At 43.0% G+C, this 22,025-nt stretch overlaps 1 protein-coding gene across 2 annotated transcripts; it reads left to right on the top strand.

Moving 5' to 3' along the window:
• The first annotated feature begins 414 nt into the window (after window positions 1–414).
• On the top strand, window positions 415–17,399 carry LOC144937912 (E3 ubiquitin-protein ligase Midline-1-like). 2 transcript variants are annotated; one of them, XM_078865512.1, is made up of 8 exons: window positions 415–1,161; window positions 3,168–3,855; window positions 6,926–7,021; window positions 7,597–7,833; window positions 8,286–8,308; window positions 8,760–8,881; window positions 11,490–11,745; window positions 15,032–17,399. In XM_078865512.1, exons 2-8 carry the CDS (start codon window positions 3,199–3,201, stop codon window positions 15,393–15,395), a joined length of 1,755 nt encoding a protein of 584 aa, XP_078721638.1. In that variant the 5' UTR covers window positions 415–1,161; window positions 3,168–3,198; the 3' UTR covers window positions 15,396–17,399. The 2 variants fall into 2 exon arrangements, with proteins under 2 accessions (XP_078721638.1, XP_078721639.1); XM_078865513.1 differs by lacking the exon at window positions 15,032–17,399 and adding an exon at window positions 14,477–15,003.
• The last annotated feature ends 4,626 nt before the right edge of the window (window positions 17,400–22,025 follow it).

Genomic DNA, 22,025 nt, shown 5'->3' with positions numbered 1-22,025 from the left:
CTATCACATCTCATTTTATGCTATCGGCATACCCCATTTTCATTGATTTTACCCAAAATTAACTCTGTCACTTATGATTGCAAGTTGTTGCGAGTCAGTGACTGCTTTAGTGTTAAAATATGGTGCTGTATATTTAGGATAGTGTGTTTATAATATCATTTTATGTAGATATCCACATTAATTTAATATTTTTCTTCTGCAGTTTTTATTGAAAATGCAATGTTTGATATCTCAAAACCCTGATGTGATAGACAAAAACTGATGCCAGATTTGGAATCAGCACCCCAAAATTACCTTGAAACCGTTGTAATACCTTATGCCAGAAAAAGTGTGTTGACCAATGTAATAATGATGATTTAAAGGGACTCCCCCACGTGACCGAGCTTGCGCGTCACCGGCAACAGCTGAGCGGCCTCCTCCTCCTCCTTTGTTTACAAAGCCGGAGGGGCGGTGGCACCCCGCAGGCAGAAGCCATCGACACACACACAGAGACACACACAGAGACAACAACAACAACACAGTCGGCAACGGTGTCTCATCGCCGTTACTCCTTGCTACCAGCAGCAGCAACAACAACAACAACAACCTGCCATAGAGACGCCGTCGTTGTGTCGCGCATGAAGAGGAGGAGGGGTGGTGGTGGTGGTGAACGCGAGTCGGAGAGGGCGGAAAGGGAAGGCTTTGGGGGGGGAGGAAGGCTGTGTTTGGTTGGCCGTGGAGTCGAAACGTCGCTCACTTTCGAGGGAAGCAAGGCTTGAGAGAGAGAGGGCTGGGGGTTAATGGTGGTGGTGTTGCTGGTGGTTGCTGATGACTGCTGGGCTTTGGCTGCCTGCCTCGGTTGGCCTGGGGTCTTTTAATTTTTGGTAAACAAAGAATCGCTCGCTTCCGACAGCAAAGCAGCGGCGGCAGCAGCAACGACCCCAGTCGCTCGCAAAGAGACGTCTCCATCTTTGGCCATTCTTGTTAACATTTCGACTGCTGCTGCTGTTGTTGTTGTTGTTGTTTACGTCGTGTTGTTGACCAATAACGGCGCGGACTCGAGCGGCGGTGCTGTGCGCCACTTGTCAACACACACAAAGAGCTCAGGACTTGGTCTGTCACGGCGAGTGCTGAGTGGGGGACGTTCGAAACAAGAGTCCAGGGACTGAACATCGTGACCCGGTGTGTATAATAACCCACCACCACTATACAGTCGACATATATACTGCAGACGTGCGCGAATTGTACAAGTACACCGTATGAAGTGTACACTGTTACGTGTGTGTGGTTTTATTTATTTACATTAAACACAGTCGGAAGTTTCGGCAGACGTACTGCTGCTGTCAGGATGCATTGGATAATGGTGTGGTTGTGGTGTGTTTACATCGTTCAGGTTCAGCTATTTGACTGACCTTTTGTTATTGACATGGCACACACACACACACGTGTGTGTGTGTCACCGCAGTGGATAGCAACATGCGTGTACGCAATTCTTCTGCGGGATGTGTACTGCGTGAACGCAACATGCCACGTGTAAGACACGCACACACATCGTGATGCAGGATGCAGTGTGTTGACGTGTCGCGAGCCAGTTGTTGTCATTCCACTGCTGGATGAGGGCCACACGTCTCCCAAGACGTCACATGGCATCATGGGTGGTGGTGGTTGTTTGGCCATACTTTCGCCGCAGTGGTGACGGTGATTATGGGGTTTCGTTCCCCCTTTTTGCTTCGGCGAATGTCTGCAACAAAAACAACAACAACAATAAAATGTCAACCGACCGGTTTCAAATATATGGAACAAAGAATACGGGACAGAAGCGGTCCGCGTTCTCTTTGCCTCTGATTAAATCGACCGATCCGATGAGATTCGCAAGAGTTGTGCCTGGCCAGGCCTTGGATGGGTGACCACCGTGCACAGGCTGAGTGATTGTCACAGTCTGCAGCGGTGTCCTCTTATACGTGGTTGGGCAGCAGAGAAATGAATTGTTGTACTCTACTATGCCCCTGTGTCTATGCCCCCCCCACCACCACCACCCCCTTAGCTCAACCAACCCGCACTGCATGACCGGTATGGTGAAGTGTGGTCAGTTAATGACATAACCCGCACGGCGTGGGACGTCAGGTATTTCTCATACAGCAGTGGGTATGTAATTAAACATGCGTGTAGATTTACATTCACATCCATACACAGCACACGTGCACTGTTACCACCACTGTGACTCCATTCATTATCGGGGTAACATGTTTACGTGTACTGTATTGAAAAATACATTTTAGGCTGTGACTGGTCAACTCGTGGCCATTTTAAGTAAGTTTAACTGACCTATTATTATGTTAAAGTTAACTATAGCAGCGACGTTAAACCGAAATAAAATACCCAATGTGGGTTGTGTGTTTGTGTGTCACATACTCGGTGCTCCATTTCAGACTGGATCGAACCCGAAAACCTGCTTCCTGGAATTATTTTGGTCCCACCACATCCATCTCGCCTTCATGCTATCACGAGGCAACACAGATGTATAGGGTGCGAAATGATTGCACTATTGTGGGTAGACGTACATGATACTCTAGTGGTAGTGCCTTGTTCCAGTAATTGCTATTCATAAGTTCAGCAGAGCATGCTTTCTAGAAACTATCGACTGAGAATTTAAACTCTGCACATAACTACATGCACTGGTGTTACCTGCAGTACTGTGTGTAGTGGGTATTACAGTTTACACCAGCAAGCAACAATAGTTAATTGTATCAGTCACGTACTCGTCGCCCACCCATAATGTTATCCTGGCTAACTTCTGTTTTGTGGCCAGCAGCAAACCAGACTTATTGAAGATATAATGCATACGATAAGAGTTAATATCGTTCGTGAGTTGAGCAAAGTCACGAGAACTTGGCAATAGAGGTAATTGGAGGGAATTCCAAAGTGAGTTGAGCAGAGCGAGACGTTGGAAGAGAAGAGTTTCACCTCCAGTATGGTAGTTGAGCACAGCATGGATGAGACAAAACAGTCTGGGAGACCGAATATCTCAACAAAGGTGGAGCAATCGATACGTGAACTTCACGTCAGCAGCAGCCATGACAGTTGCGTTAGAAGAGCGACGAGAAGGCGGCTGACCGCCCGTGTGGTCAGCGAATGATTGCAGTGAATGAGCGTGTGCGCCTTCCTGTTGTTTGTGTGCACACGGACAGAGAGCGAGAAGCACTTCGCCCGACGGAGCCGATGGCGAGCTGCGCGCCCAGCTTGCAGGAGGAGCTGACGTGCTCCGTGTGCCTGTCGCTGTACGACGACCCCGTGCAGCTGCAGTGCCGCCACAACCTGTGCCGCGCCTGCTTCCGCCGCATGTGCGAGCTCAACACCTACGTGCGCTGCCCCGAGTGCCAGACGGACGTCACGGGCCGCCGGGTCGAGGCCAACATGAAGCTGCGCAACGTGGTGGACAGCTACCTCAAGAGCATCACCAGCGGCGGCGGCGGCGGCGGCAGGTTCAAGCTGGCGGGCGGCTGCCGCTCCCTGGACGCGTGCTCGTCGTCGTCGTCGTCGCCGCCGTCATCGCCGTCGTCCCCGTCGTCGCCGGCGGTGCCGTGCAGCTTCTGCCGGCGCGATGCCCAGCGCCCGGCCGTGAGGACGTGCGCCAAGTGCGAGGTGTCCTTCTGCGAGGAGCACGTGCGGCCCCACTACGAGAACAGCTGCTTCCGCGGGCACGTGCTGCTGCAGCCGACGGCGCGGCTGGCCGAGCGGCGCTGCACCGATCACGACGAGCCGCTGAAGCTGTACTGCGCGGTGGACGACGCGCTGGTGTGCAGCGTATGCGTGCTCGCGGGCGGTCACCGAGACCACCCCGTGCGCACGCTCGCGCAGCACGCGCATCACGTCCGGGTGCGTGCGCACGCCGCAGCCGGGTGATGTACGAGTAATGGGTGATGTGGTGTGGTGGGTGATATGGAACGATGGGCGACGGATGGATCAATGGGGTGACGGATGACTAGGAATGCGAAGGGTTTTTTTTTACGTGTGATGGCTGATGAGTGAGTAGATGGGCTTTGGTGGAATCATAGGTAAGTTGGGAGGGTAAACAGGTGATGTGCGGTTGTGTGGATAGACAAGTGGATGGGTGGATAGACGAATAATGGTTGGCCAGTCATGTGGGAGTGGAAAAGTGGCGCAGTGGTTTGGGCACTGAGCTATGAACATGGCGACCTGAATTCAATTCCTGGCCATGGCTAATATCAGTGGCGAGTGGCACTTGAACCGGTTCTGGGTGTCAGCAATCCTGGTGAGGTCCATCACGGGGCACGGCGCCTCCTGGAGGCATCAGACCAAGATACGTCCCATGATCTCTGGGTGATTTGGGTGGGGTGATGGGTGGTCAGGAGGATGAACAGGTGATGGGCAGCTGGGTGATGGGTGGATAAAAGGGTCTTGGTGGGGTGATGGATGGATGGAAGGATATTCAAGGGGTGGCTGTATTGGTGATGAGGGATGGGGTGAGAAGACTGGTTCTAGTGATGTCATAGGTGGTTGGGTGATAAGGGATGGGGTGGGTGTAGGGTTTTTGGTGGTATAATTGGTAGTTGTGAGGGTAGACAGGTGATGGGTGGTGTGGTGTTGAGTGAGCATGAACAGATGGGTGGTCCGTCGTAAACCAACACCCATTTATGGTGCATATGTGAAGACCTACCCGCCCTCCTACTTTAAAGATTATCCAACAACACACAAATAGCACCAGGCACAAAATGCAAACGTCTCCTAATTTAAACATGATATTTGCAAGCCATCGGGCACAAGTTGTCTAAAGGGATGCGGAATTAAGCCACTTAGCTCAGCTCGCAAGTGATATTCGGTAGTATTTGTGAGAATATCAATAAGTATAGTGCAGTGTTTTGAACATTAAATTCATTCTTAGCTCTTACGCTTATCTTCCCACTATTTTCAGGAGAAAAACATGCACAGGTTTTCTGTACCATTACATTTTCCTGTAATAGCATTCTACTATTGGACTTGACGGAATATCTACGGTAGAGATTACATACATAACTGGACCCATTGACCATCTGATGCTCCCCATGTCTGCTATTTTAATACTGCCAAGCCCTGGCACAAACAGTATGAGCATGCAACATCACAGGATCACACCGTTGTTTAAATATAAGAATGTACAGTACATCGTTTAACCAAGTGCATGTCTTCTAACACAGCCTCCAAAATTTAGATTTAAAGCTTTCGTGACTGCAGGAATTCATATTCTTGGTTCTTTCGGTAAAGTCAGGTAGAAGGGAAATAATACAAATAAAACATAATAAAATTCTCACGACGTTTCGACCACAACGCAAGCAGACGGCTGCTTGCGTTGTGGCCGAAACGTCGTGAGAATTGTATTTAATTATGTTTTATTTTTATTATTTTATTATTTCCCTTCTACGTGACTTTACCGAAAGAACCAAGAATACAGCCTCCTAATTTTACACGGCAGTGCTTCCCTTACACGTGTTTAAGATAAAGATAAAAACAATTAGAATCAGCTCCTTAATTCAGCTTCTCCAATGGTGGTGGTACAAGCACTGCAGCCATCATCTACAGTTAAATTCCACTTCGACCTCACTTAGCGCTGAACATGCGTTCCTGCAGGAGTGAGCACTCATCAAATCGGCACGAAATGGGGTCATTGTATCTATGGGGATGTGTACCCGACGTCGTTATTTCTTACATATGAGGAATATGAGGGCCTCATTTGGGTATCGGTGATAGTGCTAATAATAATCATAATTGAGATGGTCAACATTTTATAAGTAAAACTTTTTTTTTTTAAATCATGTTTTACTATAATAACATCAGTATTATGTCCTGTAACTCACCAGTGCATCCACTCACGACCCACAGCTACCTGACGCTCAGATCCACCTCGGCCCACCTCATTTTAACATTAAAAGTGATGCTTTGCTCACATTTCCAACGCTAACAATTGCAGTCTATATTTCAGACATGATGGGTCTAAAATGCTCACAAAAAACACGCGTAAATAAGGCAGAGGCCAAGATGGAGTAAACACACGTCAGCAGGCGGGTATTCTTTTTTAAGCTGGCTAATGCAGAATGGCTCCAGGCACACTGTAATAACATTGAATAACAAATTATGTAATAACGTTTTCAAAAAGTAGGTTTTTTTGTATTCATGACCACGAATTGCAACAATCGAATTGCGGAGGGTGAGCGACTGATTGGCTCAGAGCGTTCGTATCTCTCATTGGCTGAGAGAATGTGAACAAATATGTCAGGGCTGCATGTTCTCCCACGTAAGTGCTTTTTAGATTTTCATTTTTGTGAAAGTGTTCTACAGGACAAAGAGCGCCATAACGGGTAGCGAGGTCTGCCTGTACCGTTATTGAAGAATGAGCAGATTTATTTTAAAATCATGAATGCAACTGTTGGAAATAATCTCCAAAATCAAACTGAACATGATAATTTGGTTTGTTTCATTATGTATGTTGAACCTCTTTTGCACCATACGTAGCCAACCGTGCTAATTGGAGGTGCGGGGAAAGGATAAGAAACAAAACACATAACCCTATCTGTTTCACAAAGCATCTGCTATAAGCACTTTACAGATCTCAATAATTGCACACACAAATATAAATTCAAAGTCTCACCTCGCGATGGCATTGAGTGTGTTCATAAGGCTGGAGACTAAAGCGTAAAACCTTGAAGACAGAGGCAATCACTCAAGTCATATTTACGTTAAATTTAATTTCACCCATACCTCAGTTACATGCTTCAACAAGTAAATAAAACCACAAAGTATATATATATTTTTTAAGATTAAGTTATGTCATGCTTTAGTTTGGCAAATGAAGTGCATAACCCCTTCAATGTTCATACAAGTTCAGTGTTAATCGCAGTTTTCAGAAGTGGGGTTTTATGGGTTTTTACCGTGACCTTTTTTTATTTCTCAGGACCTTCTGGAAGACAAGACCAGGAACTTGGAGGGGAAGATAGGGTTGTTTGAGAAGTTCCTACAGCAAGCTGAGCAGAAGAATCAGGAGATTGAGGTGACACTCTTTACAAAGAGACGCGTTTTCCTTCATATAATATTTATCCAGCATTTTGTGTGAGCATGTATATTCACGTTTACAGTTCATCTTGAACAAGGAATCGAATAGTCTTCTAATAGAGCTGTTGTTGAGTAAATGCGTTATAGGTGGATCGGAGGTCAGAGTGCTGAGCTGTCATGGGTAAAGTCCTGGGTTCAAATCCAGACAGTTGCTTCTGATTAATCTGGGTCCTCAAGTATAGTGAGTTGTTGGTCTTAGCAACGAACTTCGTGTCATGAGCAAAGGGAGGTAGCAAGTGCTTCCGTCTACCGTGTATGAAACAGAGGTCACTAGAAGGGATCTGAGTGGTAGCTCTGTGATATCTGCTTCTGTGGGCCGTTCTCCAACATGAGCGGATGCACTGCTCTGCGGGAGATGTCTCCTGATATGCTGACGATAGTTAAATTGAGATGAAAGTCGGGTGGGGAGGGGTGGGGAAAACAATATTGTATTTAAACAAATGTGTTACACGACGCAAAAATCCACTAATCATAATTACGGGGTTTGTTTTTTTGACCGCGCGCCGAGAACAGCTGAAGACGGACCGTCTCAAGAAGGAGGCGTCGGACATGCTGGACACCATCCGGCACCACCTGATCCAGGAGGAGGAGAAGGTGCGGCGCAACATCGAGAAGGACGCGACACGCGCGCGCCAGGTCGTGGCCGCCGCAGTGGCTCACGTCTCCAGCTCGGACCTCAAGGCTCTGCACGAAGTGAAGACCACCATAGAGAAGATCACGGAGGAGAAAGACGACTTCTACCTGCTTAAGGTGCGTCGCAGATCTCTGGGAGCATTCCTTTGCACTATCACAGTGCGTCTGCGTATGTAGGGCATATATGCACGCGTGTATACTGTTTATCAATCTCCACTGCCAAATGTGTGTTTCTCCACATCACAACATTGCATCATGACAATTCATCAAATCGCTAGGGGTTGTGAATGGTTAAATTATTTCACCACCACAATACACTGAAGGATGGGGGCATTGCCCTGCAGTACAGTATATCTTAACCAGATCATTTCTTAATTACCCACAAGTGAATTTTGCAATCATAACGGTCTCTCGTTCGTGATGGTTCCATGTCTCTCTCACAAATGAGTGTCTCGTATTGGGTTTTCACCTTGTTTAAAATAAAGACAAATGTTGTGTGTCTTCAAGAGTATATGCAGTAGCTCTTTGTACTGGACAGAGATTGACGTTCATAACTGTTTATTTTGCAGGCTTACAGCAGCCATGTAAAAAGGTAATTATTTTTTTTATCATATAAAAAAAAAGCTAATTGAGTGTGTATTCTGTACAAACAACATTGTTTACACTCATTATTGTGCATTCGTACATAAAACCAGCCGGGATCGATATAATTATGTTTTAACTTAAATGTACTCTGCACCAAATGCCTGCTGGCTGAGCAGTAAAGTGAACGGCTCGCAATCGGAAGGTTGCAAGTTTCTACTCTTGGTTTGGGGGGTTGACTCGGCCCCTCTTGCATCCAGGCTCAATAATATTAATTACCACTTTGTTGAAAAGTGATCAGTGGTTGTTCTATGGGTAGCCTCCTCCCCCCGCCATCGAGGTGTGGAACTTACACCGCTGGCTCAGGGCTGCCAACAGGAGATGCTTATTTGAGCAAAGAAATCACTTGGACTTTTGACCTTGAAAATGCACTAACAACCGCCGCCTGCTTATCCCCACAGTTTAAACGCTGTAAGCGCCATCGCCGTTCCCAAGATCCAGAGAGACTTTGAGGTGCAGGATGAGGTTGTCCCGGCCGACTGGCTCCAGCGGGTCGTCAAGGGAATCCCCATCAACGAGCCAGGTTAGCAGGCAGCTTGCACGCCAACACAAAAGCTGATTGGTTCAGGGGAAGTGATAGTCCACGCGTCTCAACGCGAATGTGTTCGCAGCCAAACATTATGTTTGGCCAGATCGTTTACGTGGCCTAAACCTAAAAATAATTGATTAATTCTAAGGCGGTATTTTTTTCCCGCTACTGCTTTGCTGTCATGACAGGGGGTAATGGCACATTTGCACTCGTCACTGTCGGCACCCACAGCTGTTCTCTCGTCCCATACAGTATCGTTTCCCCGTGGGGGCACAGTTTGCCGTTCCACAGCTTGAAGCGTTTGTATCAGGCACTGGGCTCCTCACACTGGACACCTCACTGTACTAAGAACCCACCTTCACTTCGTCTCCCCACACACATTGTGTAGAATATCTTATTTTTGTGAAAGATCTCATTCAAAGGTCAACTGTGATTATAAGCGCCAGCATTGAAATATATTAATGAACACAGCAATGGTCAATGTAAAAGACAAATTCTGATGTTTTTCTATTGCCTAGATATAGTATATATGAATCAACCATTCTCAAACAAATAAATATCAAATACCATTGTCTGGCTTTTGTAGACATTTTAATCGGTAGAAACTAATTAATTCATCTAAGTTCTCACAAATCAAGGCTTAATTAAGAAAAACATTAAAAACTAATTACAAAGATGGAACTACATTGCGATTGCAAGAAGAAAGTAATAAATGGGCAGTTTCAGAAGATGAGTTAAGCATGGCGATACGATCTCACTAAGGCTCTTAAGTAACATTAAAATATATTCAACAAACATTGGCTTGGATAAAAAAAAGTATCATTGGGGAAAGCATTATAACAACAAATGGAAATTAAATATTGGAAACGATCGAAGAACTTAAGAAAGAAAGTTGCATATTTGGGCTCAAGATAAATATAAGCAAGTAAAAAGTCCCACACAAAAAGTTTGCGAAACAAAATAAAATCACTTGGTGGGACACAACTGGAAAATACAACGCAATATATGCAGGGTATCTCCGTAAACTTTCGAAGGCAATTAATGAAATACAGAGAATAAGAGCAGCGGATAGAATATAGCTGATGATGATGATGATGAATGAGCATAATAATACTTTACATTTGTAAGGCGTGCTTCATCCGTAAATCAGTTTCATGTACGCTTCACCCATCAGCCAGAGTGGCAACATTTTACGAGCACTGAGCTCCTCACACTGCTGGGACCTTGGGTTCCAATCTGGACAGCCACCCGTAATTATTCCCGGTTTCTAATAATTAACAGGTTTGATGGTTTCAGATCAGTCACCAATAACTACACACACAAAACTATAGTTCATTACTTAGTACATAGTTCGTCACGAAGTTCATCACTTTAGCAATGAACTTAGTGACGAACTATGCTGAGAGCTCAAATGTATTCGTATGTCAGATATCTGGCATGTGACGTACCACTGTTTAGAGTGCATGAAGGAGCTCCGTCTGATGTTGCAAAGAGAGAAGCTCCATTAAATGGCTCTCGAGGTGGTTCTGCCATGCCGTCTTCTGGTGTAATTTCTCCAATATTTGGATCTGAGAAATCTGGAAGGATATATGAATCGTTCAGATGACACTACTGTAATAAATACTGTATATAATGTTTAAAATATATATATATTTCCAGCCCTCTGTTAAAATTCACTGCTAGAGGAAGGCCCCCAAATGCTATATTAGTCATCGGGATTGTTTTACCGTAATTTACCACACTGGTAGCATAGACATCATAGCATAGTACATTACAACAATGCATTTTTCTGCACTGCCCTTTGTTGCTCACCACAGCCCCGCAGCCTACAACACCTGTTATGCATAGTCGTCACCCATCCAAGCACTATCTGGGCTCAACTTTTTTTTATCTTCCAAGGTTCTGACGAGAATCGGCGCAATCTGGGTGGTTTTGTTAAAGGCAACAGTGATTTGTACTGCATTTATGTTGATACGCGTTCATCACAAACAATTGCAGCAGGATGTGCGCACGTTATTCAAGGTGTCTCCCCACTCATCTCCTGTATATCGTTTAGTTGGACTGTCCGTTTATTGAAATCAGAAATTACTCTTCCAATAATTTATTGTATTACTCAACAAATCCAATAACTAATGGAAACTAGTTGGGAACAAAGGTTAACTTTTGTTCCCACGTGTGATACTGGACAGGAGGTGATTAGTGGGGCTTGTTGACGCCATTGACATCATCAGCTACGTCATACTAGGCATGGCTTATATGGGGGTTTCCTGCCTTCATGAGGCAGGAAGTCAGGGTGACCACTTATTATATTTATAAGCATTCTTTTATTGTTTTTCAAGAGGCCCAAGAATACAGTGGGAACATCAAAAGGGAGAACAAAACAGCCATTTAACAAAACGTGCAATTGATACAGTGGGTGGGCGACCACTCATTTGAAGGTGGCCCAAGTCATCAACCGCGTAAAACGTAGTCAAACACAATTTTTTTTGGATCGCTTAAGTGACTTCATTTATGAATCCGTCCATCCGAGCGCTCTAATGTGAATCCGTTCCAGCTCTCTAATCCCATTCCTCTGTCCTGCACTTCCGTCAACCCCGTGCAGAAAAGGCGAGCCTCGCGTTCGAGGGCGCGGTGCAGCACGCCATGCTGCGCATCTCCAACGAGGGGCGCACCGTCACGGTGTCGGCGCACCCTCAGCTGGGCTTCGCGGGGCTCTACCACCCGCCCCACCGGCGGCACGGGCGGTCCGCGCGCCCACGCGGCGAGAGGCAGCTGGCGCACGCCCCGCTGCCGCTGCACGGAAACCCCTTCAAGGACATGTGGAACATCATGTGCTCGCAAGGGTTCGCCTATGGAAGGTGGGCATCGCCTCACCCCACCATCGCCAACACCACCACCAGTCCGGTGTTGTTTTTGGTGCCCTCGTGTACTTCACAGCGATCGACGCATTGTTGAAAGCGTTTGCATCCTCCGCCTGGCAATGGTACCTATCGTTCCTTCGGCAGATGTGAACAGTGCCGGATTATCCTAGTAGGAAAAGTAGCAAATGGCTACGGGCCCCGCACTTTCAAGGGCCCCGCGCTAAATGCTTTCAAGCTATCAATTCCGGTTGAGTGATTCTGCACTTGCTCTATTACTATAGTACTATACTGCCTTCAACTTTTATGAATGACTGGGTGTTTAAGGTTAGCGATTTGTTTTATTATCTGGTTTTAGAGAAAATTTAAAAATACAATTACTTTACTATGCAAGTAAAAAATTTGTGTTTTAATATATTTTTTTATTTAGGGCCCCTTTATAACATATGCTACAAGCCCTACACTAGCTTAATCCGGCACTGGATGTGAAAGTGTGGATGACTCCAATGTCGACTCATGGAATTTGGCATGAGCGCAAGAGGCAATCGCTTCATCGACTTTATTGATTGTGGGCACACATTGATGACCTCACACCATCTATTTAAGGCCAAAGACTGGAGGACATTTTCACAATTCTGGCAACTGCGTAATGATGCTGGTTGTAACTACCAGGGAAATGTAATTTGTGTGATCATTACTTCAACACAATGTTCCTTGTAGGTTGGTGAAGGCAGGTATTTTATACATGGGGACATAGTGCAGTATAACAGTTTATTTTACTGCACTGTCCTCTGTTGTCCACCACAGTCTATAACACCTGTCTTATGCGCGGTGATCACCTATTCAAGCACTGTCCGAGCTCAATCCCGTTTTAAGCTTCCGAAACCTCAAGAAATTGGGCGCTTTCAGAGTGACTTGGTCATAGGCTGAATATTAAGAGTGTATTGATGAATTTTTTTTAATTAATACTTATTAATGTTCAAATGACAGGCATTGAGTCATGCGAATAAGAATATTTTTACGTCCATGCAAATTATATCTAAGTAATATTTAAGCTACTGGAGCAAAGACAACTTGCAATGAGATGTTTAAATCGACACAACAAAACAAGAGTCTTGATTCACATGAAGGTCACAATTCATCAAACTTCTGGCAGGGTGGGATGGGGCTGGGGGTGGTGGGATGCGTGGAGAACTATTACATAGCTACAAAGTATTGGAAATTACTTAAGTTCATCTTTTGTTTCGTCAAAGTGTAACTGAGTTTTGACTTAATTATCCTGATATAAACATGTGTTAGTGTGTTTCCAGCCAGGTGGCTCAACGGTAGCGCAAGCAGCTCACAATCGGGGTTGATAAAATAAGTACCACTTGGTGAGGAAATCAACAATGGTTGTCCTATAGACTTGCCCCATCATAGGAATGTAGAATTTGTGTCCACTGGCTCAGGGCTGTAAACAAGAGATCAGTACCGCCTCAGTAATCATTGGAACAGTAAATCACTTTTACTGACGCGTTTAGGGTGTTGCAGTTGTGCTGTATCTTTTTGTATGATGGTCATTGTTGTTGCTATTAGTGTTTGTCACGACCACCACTCCAACCCACTTGTTGAATGAATTCACTGCAGCTTATTCCCAAAGCAGAAACTCACTTCAATGGTACTATATTAATAGGAGAGATGTACAGTGCATCAGGGGATCATTCCACAACTGGTAGTAAAACATACAAAGACACGATGTTGAAGCAATCAAATTATCTCTAGGACTTTAAAATAGCCAGTCAATCTGTAAATTGCATAAACAAATTTTTGTTTTTTTAAAGTGCAGTGTTATTGTTAGAATTAAATCTATTCTTGATGTTCTTAATCATTATACGTTTCGTTCAGAAGATGATTCATTCGTGTATTTTGTAAAGGGTTCACATTTAAACTGCAACCCAGAAATTCTGACTAAACCCAGGTACATGGTATTCATAATGTGAATTCAAAGCAAATAACATTTGTCAGGTAATAATGTACTTTGCACGTGTACTTATTCAAATCCAGCTTGCAACATATGATATACTGCCTAGACTTGTGTTTTCATGCGCATTTAATCAAGTCTAGGGACCTTGAGAAGGCCCATTAAATGTCCATAACAAGCTGTTAATTTTTCGATTTAAAGCTTTCGTGACTGCAGGGATTCATCTTCTTGGTTCTTTCGGTAAAGTCACGTAGAAGGGAAGTAATAAAATAAAAAATAAATAATTATGTTTTATTTTTATTATTTTATTACATCCCTTCTACGTGACTTTACCGAAAGAACCAAGAAGACGAAGCTGTTAATTGTACTAATTTACCCGTTCTCTTTAATTCCTGAAACTGTGGTCATTCTTCTGACACTGCCAAGTATAATTACGTGAAAAATTATAAAGAGATCCGCAGTGCATGGTAAATACCTGGAGCAGAAGACATGTACTTATTCACCACTCCTGTTACAATTTGGGGGGGGTTACAATTAAAGATTGTGCTCTTTTGTAGTTTTTCTCATCTCATTTGTTTTGTGTTTTAGTAAATTTTTTATTAGTTTTGTTCATTCTTTTTACATAAAAGGAATAACATAATTTTTACAAATTGTAAATTGTTTTCATGAATTGCCAATTATCGATTATTATAAGCACAATTTGATTGGTGTATCATTTGCATAAGAACTGATTTTGTTTGACGAACCTGTGCATCGTTACATGCCGATTAGGCAGCGGTTTCCAACCTGTGATCTACGGCCCACTGGTGTTCTGCAAGGCCATGGGAAGTGGTCTGTGGAACTGTTGGTAAGATTTTTTTCTCACAAAAGACCAAATTTCCAATGCACGATGGTCTGCAAACTGTTTTAGGTTTGGCTGCAAACTTTGTTTTAAATTTCACAATGGTCTGCAGATACAGGAAGTTTGAGACCCACATCTATACAGTATATGTTTATATGTGCTCCTATAGGGAAGGTAGGCAGTATACTCTTAGGTTTTTTCGGTAAAGTCATGTAGGTAAAAAATAAAATTACTAAAAGTAATAATAGAAATAAAATAAAATAATAAATCACGACGTTTCGGAGGCAACACATGTCTCCGTCATCAGGTGGGACCGTCACAGCTAAAATTACTGCATCAAGGTAGGCAGTGTTGGTGCTGAATTAGAGCAGCACTGACCTTGCTGTTTGGAGGGGGCTTCATCCAGCAATGGACTGACCATGGCTGATGATGACGACGACGATCTCGCCGCCATATATATGCATACGTCTCTCCGTTCTACACAGGCACTACTGGGAAGTCATGCTCAGTCCGAGCATGACTGGCTGGGCGGCCGGCGTGGCCTACCGTCAGGTGGAGCGCTCGGGCCCAGAGTCCCGCCTGGGTCGCAGCACTTCCTCCTGGGCCCTCGAGTGGGTGGCCAACTTCACGCCGCGCTGTACGTTCTGGCACGCCAACGTCACGACAGTGGTGCAGTGCCCCGGCGTGCCGCGCCGCCTCATGGTGGTGCTGGACGTGGACAAGGGCAGCATTGCGTACTACGACGCCGACAGCAAGCTGGAGATTTTCTGCTTCGTAAGCAAGTTCTCGGAGCCCTTATACCCATGCTTCTGCTTGGGCAGCCCCAATGATTTCCTCACGCTTGTGTGAGCGGGCGACCACGCCGTTTGTCCCCTGTGGTTTTGTTTACATATACAACTCCTTTGGATTAAACTTCGCTCGATGGCCGTGGAGAGCACTTGAACCTGCTGTGGATGAGGTTTGTGGTTAAGCATGGCATAATTTGGCGATGAAAAACAGCGCAGTGGTTGTTATATGTGCACTGTTTATGCATTGTTTTCTGATTTGTATTTATTTCAGGATTCAAAATTCTTATATGTGGCCCTGGATTTTTTTTTATATTTAGTTATATTATGTACTTTGTGTGGTGTATTAGCCTCGGTCAGTTTCCATATTTTTAAAGTTAACATAAAGTTGAATTATAACACTTGTTTTGCCGTGACCCATAAATATAAGCAATATTCAGCCCATCCAGTAGTGTATAATAGTGGGCTAAATGTGACATTTACAAGGCATTAGATTCTTAATATACAGATGCTGCACAGATATATACAAAAAGGTTTTAATAAGGAGCATGTGGGATCATTAGAGCACCAGCGATCGGAGCAGCTGAAGGGCATGCACGCCGTGTCACGTGACACCGAAATAAACCGCCCGTGACTGCCGCTGCAACTGGGGTAATTTTTACTGCACGGCAAGCCAATTACAGTTGTATAATGTTGGACTTAAAACTGTGTGAAATCATATTTTCAAAAACATTGCTTACTGCCTCAAGTGATTGTAAATAAAGCACGGACTATTTTCAGAGGATATGGGAATTGGCAAGATTCTACAGTACAATATAATGTTGTGTCTTACCAGCAAACCATCTGTGCAAAAAGTCTAACATGGACCTTAAATTGTCCCATGTGCATTAAAACCATTGAAACCACCTACTGGCACACTCGAGACACCCGGAAATCCCGGACTGGATCTATCTGGAATACATTTGGCTACGAATTTTGTAACAAATATTTAACAGTTACACTGTTATAGAGTGTATTTAAAATAATAATATTGATGCACTCCGAAACTTTATGATCTACAAGGCGCCTAGGAGACAGTAGTACAGCAAGTGTGTTCTTGAACTTGCTAGTTTTGTCCCCCCGAGTGCGAGGGTTTCTCTGGGACTCGTTTCCTCCGTCATGCCAAACACTCCTCCACATGGAATCAACTCAATATCCCAATACATAACCCTCCTGAAAAAAATCAAGCATCTCTGGATGAATAGATTACATAAAAAAATACGTTGCCAATAGCTTAAAGCTACTGGCAGACCTCGTAAAATATAAAAGTAATAACATCCTTCTGTTTGACAGGGAACAATCTGGGTACTCTGAGCTTGTTTTGTATGCTACATTAAGTTTACGTGATTATAAAGGTATTATTAGCTGATGTTTTAGCACGCATTGATATTCGTATCCCACTTTGGGATCAAGCATGGCATAATAAAACAAAAATCGGAGGCAGAGGATGAACTTTAGGCAACGGAAGATGCCAAACGTCAAACTATTTTACCCGATTTTATTTCTGAAATTGTACATTGTTTTGATACCCCCTTGAGTGTGGGTGGGGTGTATAAAGAGCAAAGCCTCATGTATATAAGAAACTAATAAAAGCCTTATTAATCTAATAATGGACTTATTTTTCATCCCTATCTCAATGTACTCGTCATCAAGATATCGCCATCAACTTTCTGCGCTTCGCCAGATCCTGTAGCTGCTGCTGCGAATTCAGACACATCACCTCCAAGATGTCCCCTAACAGTCTTCCCACCATCTTGGTCGTAGGGATTGCCCTTGGTCGCTGGACTAATGGAGGCCACTCGAATGCCGGTCACGGCAAAATCGGCACTTCCCCATCCTCCATCCGACACACGTTCCACCCAGCCCAGCCTTTGTAGGCCTAAGCCTCATCCACAACAACTGCCATGTTCTATTCCATACATCTTTATTGCTTAACATGTCTTGCCAGGAATGTACTCTCGTACAAGGTTACATTATAATGGCAATGTGCATAGTTACCATTGAAAATAAAATAAAAATTATGACATGCTTTGCCTAATGCTTGCGCCTTAAAACGAGTTGTATTGCTTCCTCAGTCATTCAGACCACGAATACTTGGGTCAGCTAACCAGAGCAAAACAACTCTTACCAAGGTGTAGTTTAAATGCATATGGATCCCCCATGTAATTATTAAGACTGGTGGATGTATTGCCAGTAGGTCTGGTCTTTTAAATATATAAAAACATACTAAAGGAATTGCTTCTTTAGTACCTTCAACAGTGAAAAAAAATGACATTAATATGCCTATTCATACTGAAAATAGTTTTGTACATTTTGTAATAATTTACGAGCGATTATTGTGGGTAAGTGATGTACAGATATTTTGCCTTTGAAAAAAAAAAAACTTGGTGCTAAAAACTACTCATACTGAACTTGACCAATGTGAAGTATGCAACAAGTTTTTGTAAGGTTTGTTTTGTACTGCAAATGTTACCCTTTCGTTTCTGTACCCGTTCTTAGCAATTACTGTAAATTACCTTGTATCCAATCGGAGCCAATTGGTGTTTACATTAGTCGGTAGGACAGTCTGGATTGTGAAACTAAGATTGCGCGATGTATCTTGTCAGACGTAACATACAACATGTTCTGTAACCATTCCGCAGGACTGAAAAATAAGTGGCTGGATTATGCAACCCCACAAAAATAATACAACACAAACTCATTTTCTCATAATTGTTGCTACAAATCAACATTTACCTGGGTATTCCTATACAGTAGGGGATAATAAAAATCAATCAGTAGTTTGAGTCCGTGAACAGTTAGATAATCAAATTGCACTTTGCACACCACAGATTTATATTACGATATTAAATTAAATACTGCAACGATATTGAACCTTCTCGATTGAACTGTGGTGGCCCATTACATGGCAATTCGACCCTGGCTCATTGTCGAGCCACTGATTTGGTTACTAAAATTATTAAGATGTGGAATCAATTACCATATTTTATACAACCTTGAAGGGTTGCTACTACAGTACTAATTGACAACAAAGTTAAAATGTTATATATAGCTTTTGATTTATCTAAGCAAAGCCATTATTAAAAGACAGCTTTAACAAGTGAAATGCATATATTTATTTGTGATTATTTAATTGCATCCATTGTACTGTTGTGTACTGTATTATATAATCATGCAATGATATTGCATTGTCACAAGAGGGAGGTATTACATAGTCTCAATTACATAAAGTTGTTTGAGCACTTTTTATATGCTAACAGCAATTAAGCAGTTGGTAAAGGTAAAGATAAAATAATTGAGAATTTGTTTAAATCTTACAGTGAAAATAAACTGCTCAACTGGATGATAGTGTTAAACCAAAATAGTTTTGAATTTACTAAATTAATGTTTTTTTTCGTTTTTGGAATTGCTCATTGGCCCATTCTCATGTTAAAATTAACACCCACCCATATAAAGACAGATATTATTGAAAAATGAATGCTTGTGTTGATTACGTGAACACTTGATAATTAAAATCCACCAAAAGCTTTACTTGTTCACAACCCACTCGACATTTGTTTTATTAGCAGGAAGAAGCAGACGGGGCTATCATACTGCGGTGTCAATTCTCCCCAAGGGGCCGTCCATAAATGACGTCACGCGATTTTGGACGATTTTTGACCCCCCCCTTGTCACAAAAAGTCAGACCCCCCTCAAATATGACGTCACAAAGCTCTGCCCCATGCATGCTTCAAATCGCTTTAAACTATTGTCATTGTAGTGCATATTTAATGTGGCGCTGCCCTCTGATGTTGTAGGAGTGTTATAACAATTAGTGTTAAACTGACAATTAGTGTTGTTATAACAATTGGCATAGGTGGGACAAAGTCATTGTTATGCAAGTCCAAGTCGAGTCGCAAGTCATCAAATTCATGACTCGAGTCTGACTCGAGTCCAAGTCACATGACTCGAGTCCACATCTCATAGGTGGGACAAAGTCATTGTTATGCAAGTCCAAGTCGAGTCGCAAGTCATCAAATTCATGACTCGAGTCTGACTCGAGTCCAAGTCACATGACTCGAGTCCACACCTCTGACAATTGGATATTTATTTAAAGTTGCACATTTCTCAACCCCCCCCCCCTCGTCACACATCGTCACAAATGTCTGACCCCCCCTCCCCCCTAGGTGCGTGACGTCATTTATGGACGGCCCCCAAGTGTTTTCAAGCTGCACAATTTTTTTTTATCATATAACCGATTTAGAGAGTGCACACGGGTGATACCACAGTTTTCTAATGCTATATGCACCCAGTAGCATTAACAGCAGTGTCGCTTTCCGCATTAACGATTGAGGACTTTGAGATACACACTGACGCTACTCTCTGAGGTGTGCAGGAACAATAATCTATTTGTACACACACCTGTAAAGGTTTGTAAGCATGGTTTGGAGATACAACTCACACAAGTAGGGCTTAATTTTGTTGTATCTCATATGGGAACTCGACGACCTGGCTTCTCCGAGTAGGTCTCGAGGGAACTTGAATAACTGAGCATAGGATTTGCCCACATCTAACAACACGTGCCAAACTCCTCGATATTGTGTGCCGTTTTCCTCTAGATCAGCTGGCTATGTTATGAACAGGGCTCAGAATAACACCAAGCTTGGCAATGATTCATAGGAACAAAGAATCCGCACTCCTTTGTGAAAAATTACACGGGTTATAATTTCAGCATGTTCAATTCAGATTTAGAATCCAGGCAAAAGAACGTTCGAGTGAAAATACATTGTAAATTTTTTTGTTTGGATGCAATTTATAGAAAAGGGTGTACTATCAAGTAATTTTGCATATTCTCAACATTATTATACAGAGTATCTGTTTTACTTCAGTCAAAAACAAATTGGGATTTTTGCTTATGCATATTGTATGACTATTTGTGACAGAATAAATCAGTTTTACATTTTATATTTGTAAAAAACATATTTGATATTCACGGACACCCAGCGAATCTCAATGTATTATGCATAGAAGAAATTTGTCCTCAGTTCTACCTCATTTTCATGTTAGTATTAGTAGTGAAACTGTTTAGGAAAAAATATCCCTTTGGTGTCAAGTGTTGTTTTTATGCACATAAAACAATCTGCATGCTCCAGATATAGATATGCAGCTCCCCTCTGAATATTGCTTGGAATCACCAAAACACCGTGACTGTTCCTGCTACGTCGACATGCTATTTATCACGTTTTCTACGTAAATTTCACCATTTTAGCAACTGTGCATAAAAGAAAAACGTACAATCTGTACATTACAAATTACTCGTATCAGCCATTTATCCCACTCTGTCGAGGCTGACAATGTAACATTGGCCACTCCAGACCAATGGTCACATAGTGCTAATGTGCATTTGTTTTAATATATATTTGAGTATATGCTTTGTATTAGCCGTGATTTTATGAAAACTTTTGTTGTTCAATTCAAAGTGTTTGAATAGTTTGTTTATAATCAAGTGAGCACTTATTTGCCACACATATGTATATCCTGTCCAGTTTTTTTTCGTCTCAATGGTAATTTTTCTTAAGGCAGCTTTATTTTAACGTTTGTCTACTTTGTGACACAATCCCTCCTACATCCAATTGTAATATATAATACTTTACATCTTGCCTAACAACAATGCATAAACTTCTTTATCGGATGGTTCTTTCCAACATAAATACCGAATACTTGCACTGAAATGCGTATATATGTTTTGACAAAGTGTGCATAGTTGTTCGTTTGGGCATAGTTTAAAGTGATATCGTAAAGGGTGTTACGGTTATACATTTGTACTAACCTGGATCCAATGTATTCCAGCCTTGTAAAAACCACCAACAAAGTTTAGGCTTTCGCGACCAATGTCATCCATAATATAGGTTTTTGGGTTAGATCGCGTAAATACAAATCTGTCTGTCGCCTGATGAAGCTAGTTGTAATTACTGGTGAAACGTCGTACTCAGATTGTAAATGGTGTGCATTTGCTCTTCAACACACCGGTGTGATGTACTAGTGACGAATTGGTATGTTCTGTTTAAGTGACCAACCTTACTAATTGGCTGTGTCGGGTGGTGGCGGATTTAACGACACATATATTCACGTGATCTAACCCAAAAAACTATATTATGAAAGTCCACAAACGTTAATAAAGAAACTGTCGTGAATTTGAGTACAGCCTTTTGTGAATCCACTGCTGGATGAAGGCATCCCGACGACAAGTCGATCATGGGGTTTGTTTGAGCATACTTCACCATGTTGGTCAGTGCGTATGGTGAATAGTGCAGGATTGGTTCAGATATCGCTTACCACTGATGTTAACCGTGGCTGGGAATCACACTCAGGGTGCCAGGCTCATAATTCAGTGCTCCTCCCAACGAGTTTGAAATCCAGGAAATATGGTTCCAATCTCTGAACTGTTTTCAGAACAGTGGTAAAACAGAATTACTGCTTTGGTCATTAACCAATGCACTTGATGTTGTCAACAGGCCATGCAAAGATCTTATGATATTCACAAGCTTCCAACCTGAGCTCTTTGCCCTGGAAAACATGATTATGAATGTACCTGCGCTTACACGTGGTCAAGCTCTGGTCAGTAAAGGAATAAATGTATGCACACAGCCAAAATAAAATACATTACAATACAGTG

This window comes from Lampetra fluviatilis, chromosome 20, assembly GCF_964198595.1.
Source record: "Lampetra fluviatilis chromosome 20, kcLamFluv1.1, whole genome shotgun sequence".
NCBI classification, from domain to species: domain Eukaryota; kingdom Metazoa; phylum Chordata; class Hyperoartia; order Petromyzontiformes; family Petromyzontidae; genus Lampetra; species Lampetra fluviatilis.
Note: the sequence above shows the minus strand (reverse complement) of the source record. Positions and strands in the feature narration are given on the sequence as shown.

Bases quoted from the DNA above. Each gene is read 5' to 3' on its own strand.
- LOC144937912 (XM_078865512.1), top strand. From the start codon at position 3,199: ATGGCGAGCTGCGCGCCCAGCTTGCAGGAGGAGCTGACGTGCTCCGTG. The intron at 7,834-8,285 runs GTGCGTCGCAGA...TTTATTTTGCAG, and splicing joins ACGACTTCTACCTGCTTAAG to GCTTACAGCAGCCATGTAAA. The intron at 11,746-15,031 runs GTGGGCATCGCC...CGTTCTACACAG, and splicing joins CAAGGGTTCGCCTATGGAAG to GCACTACTGGGAAGTCATGC.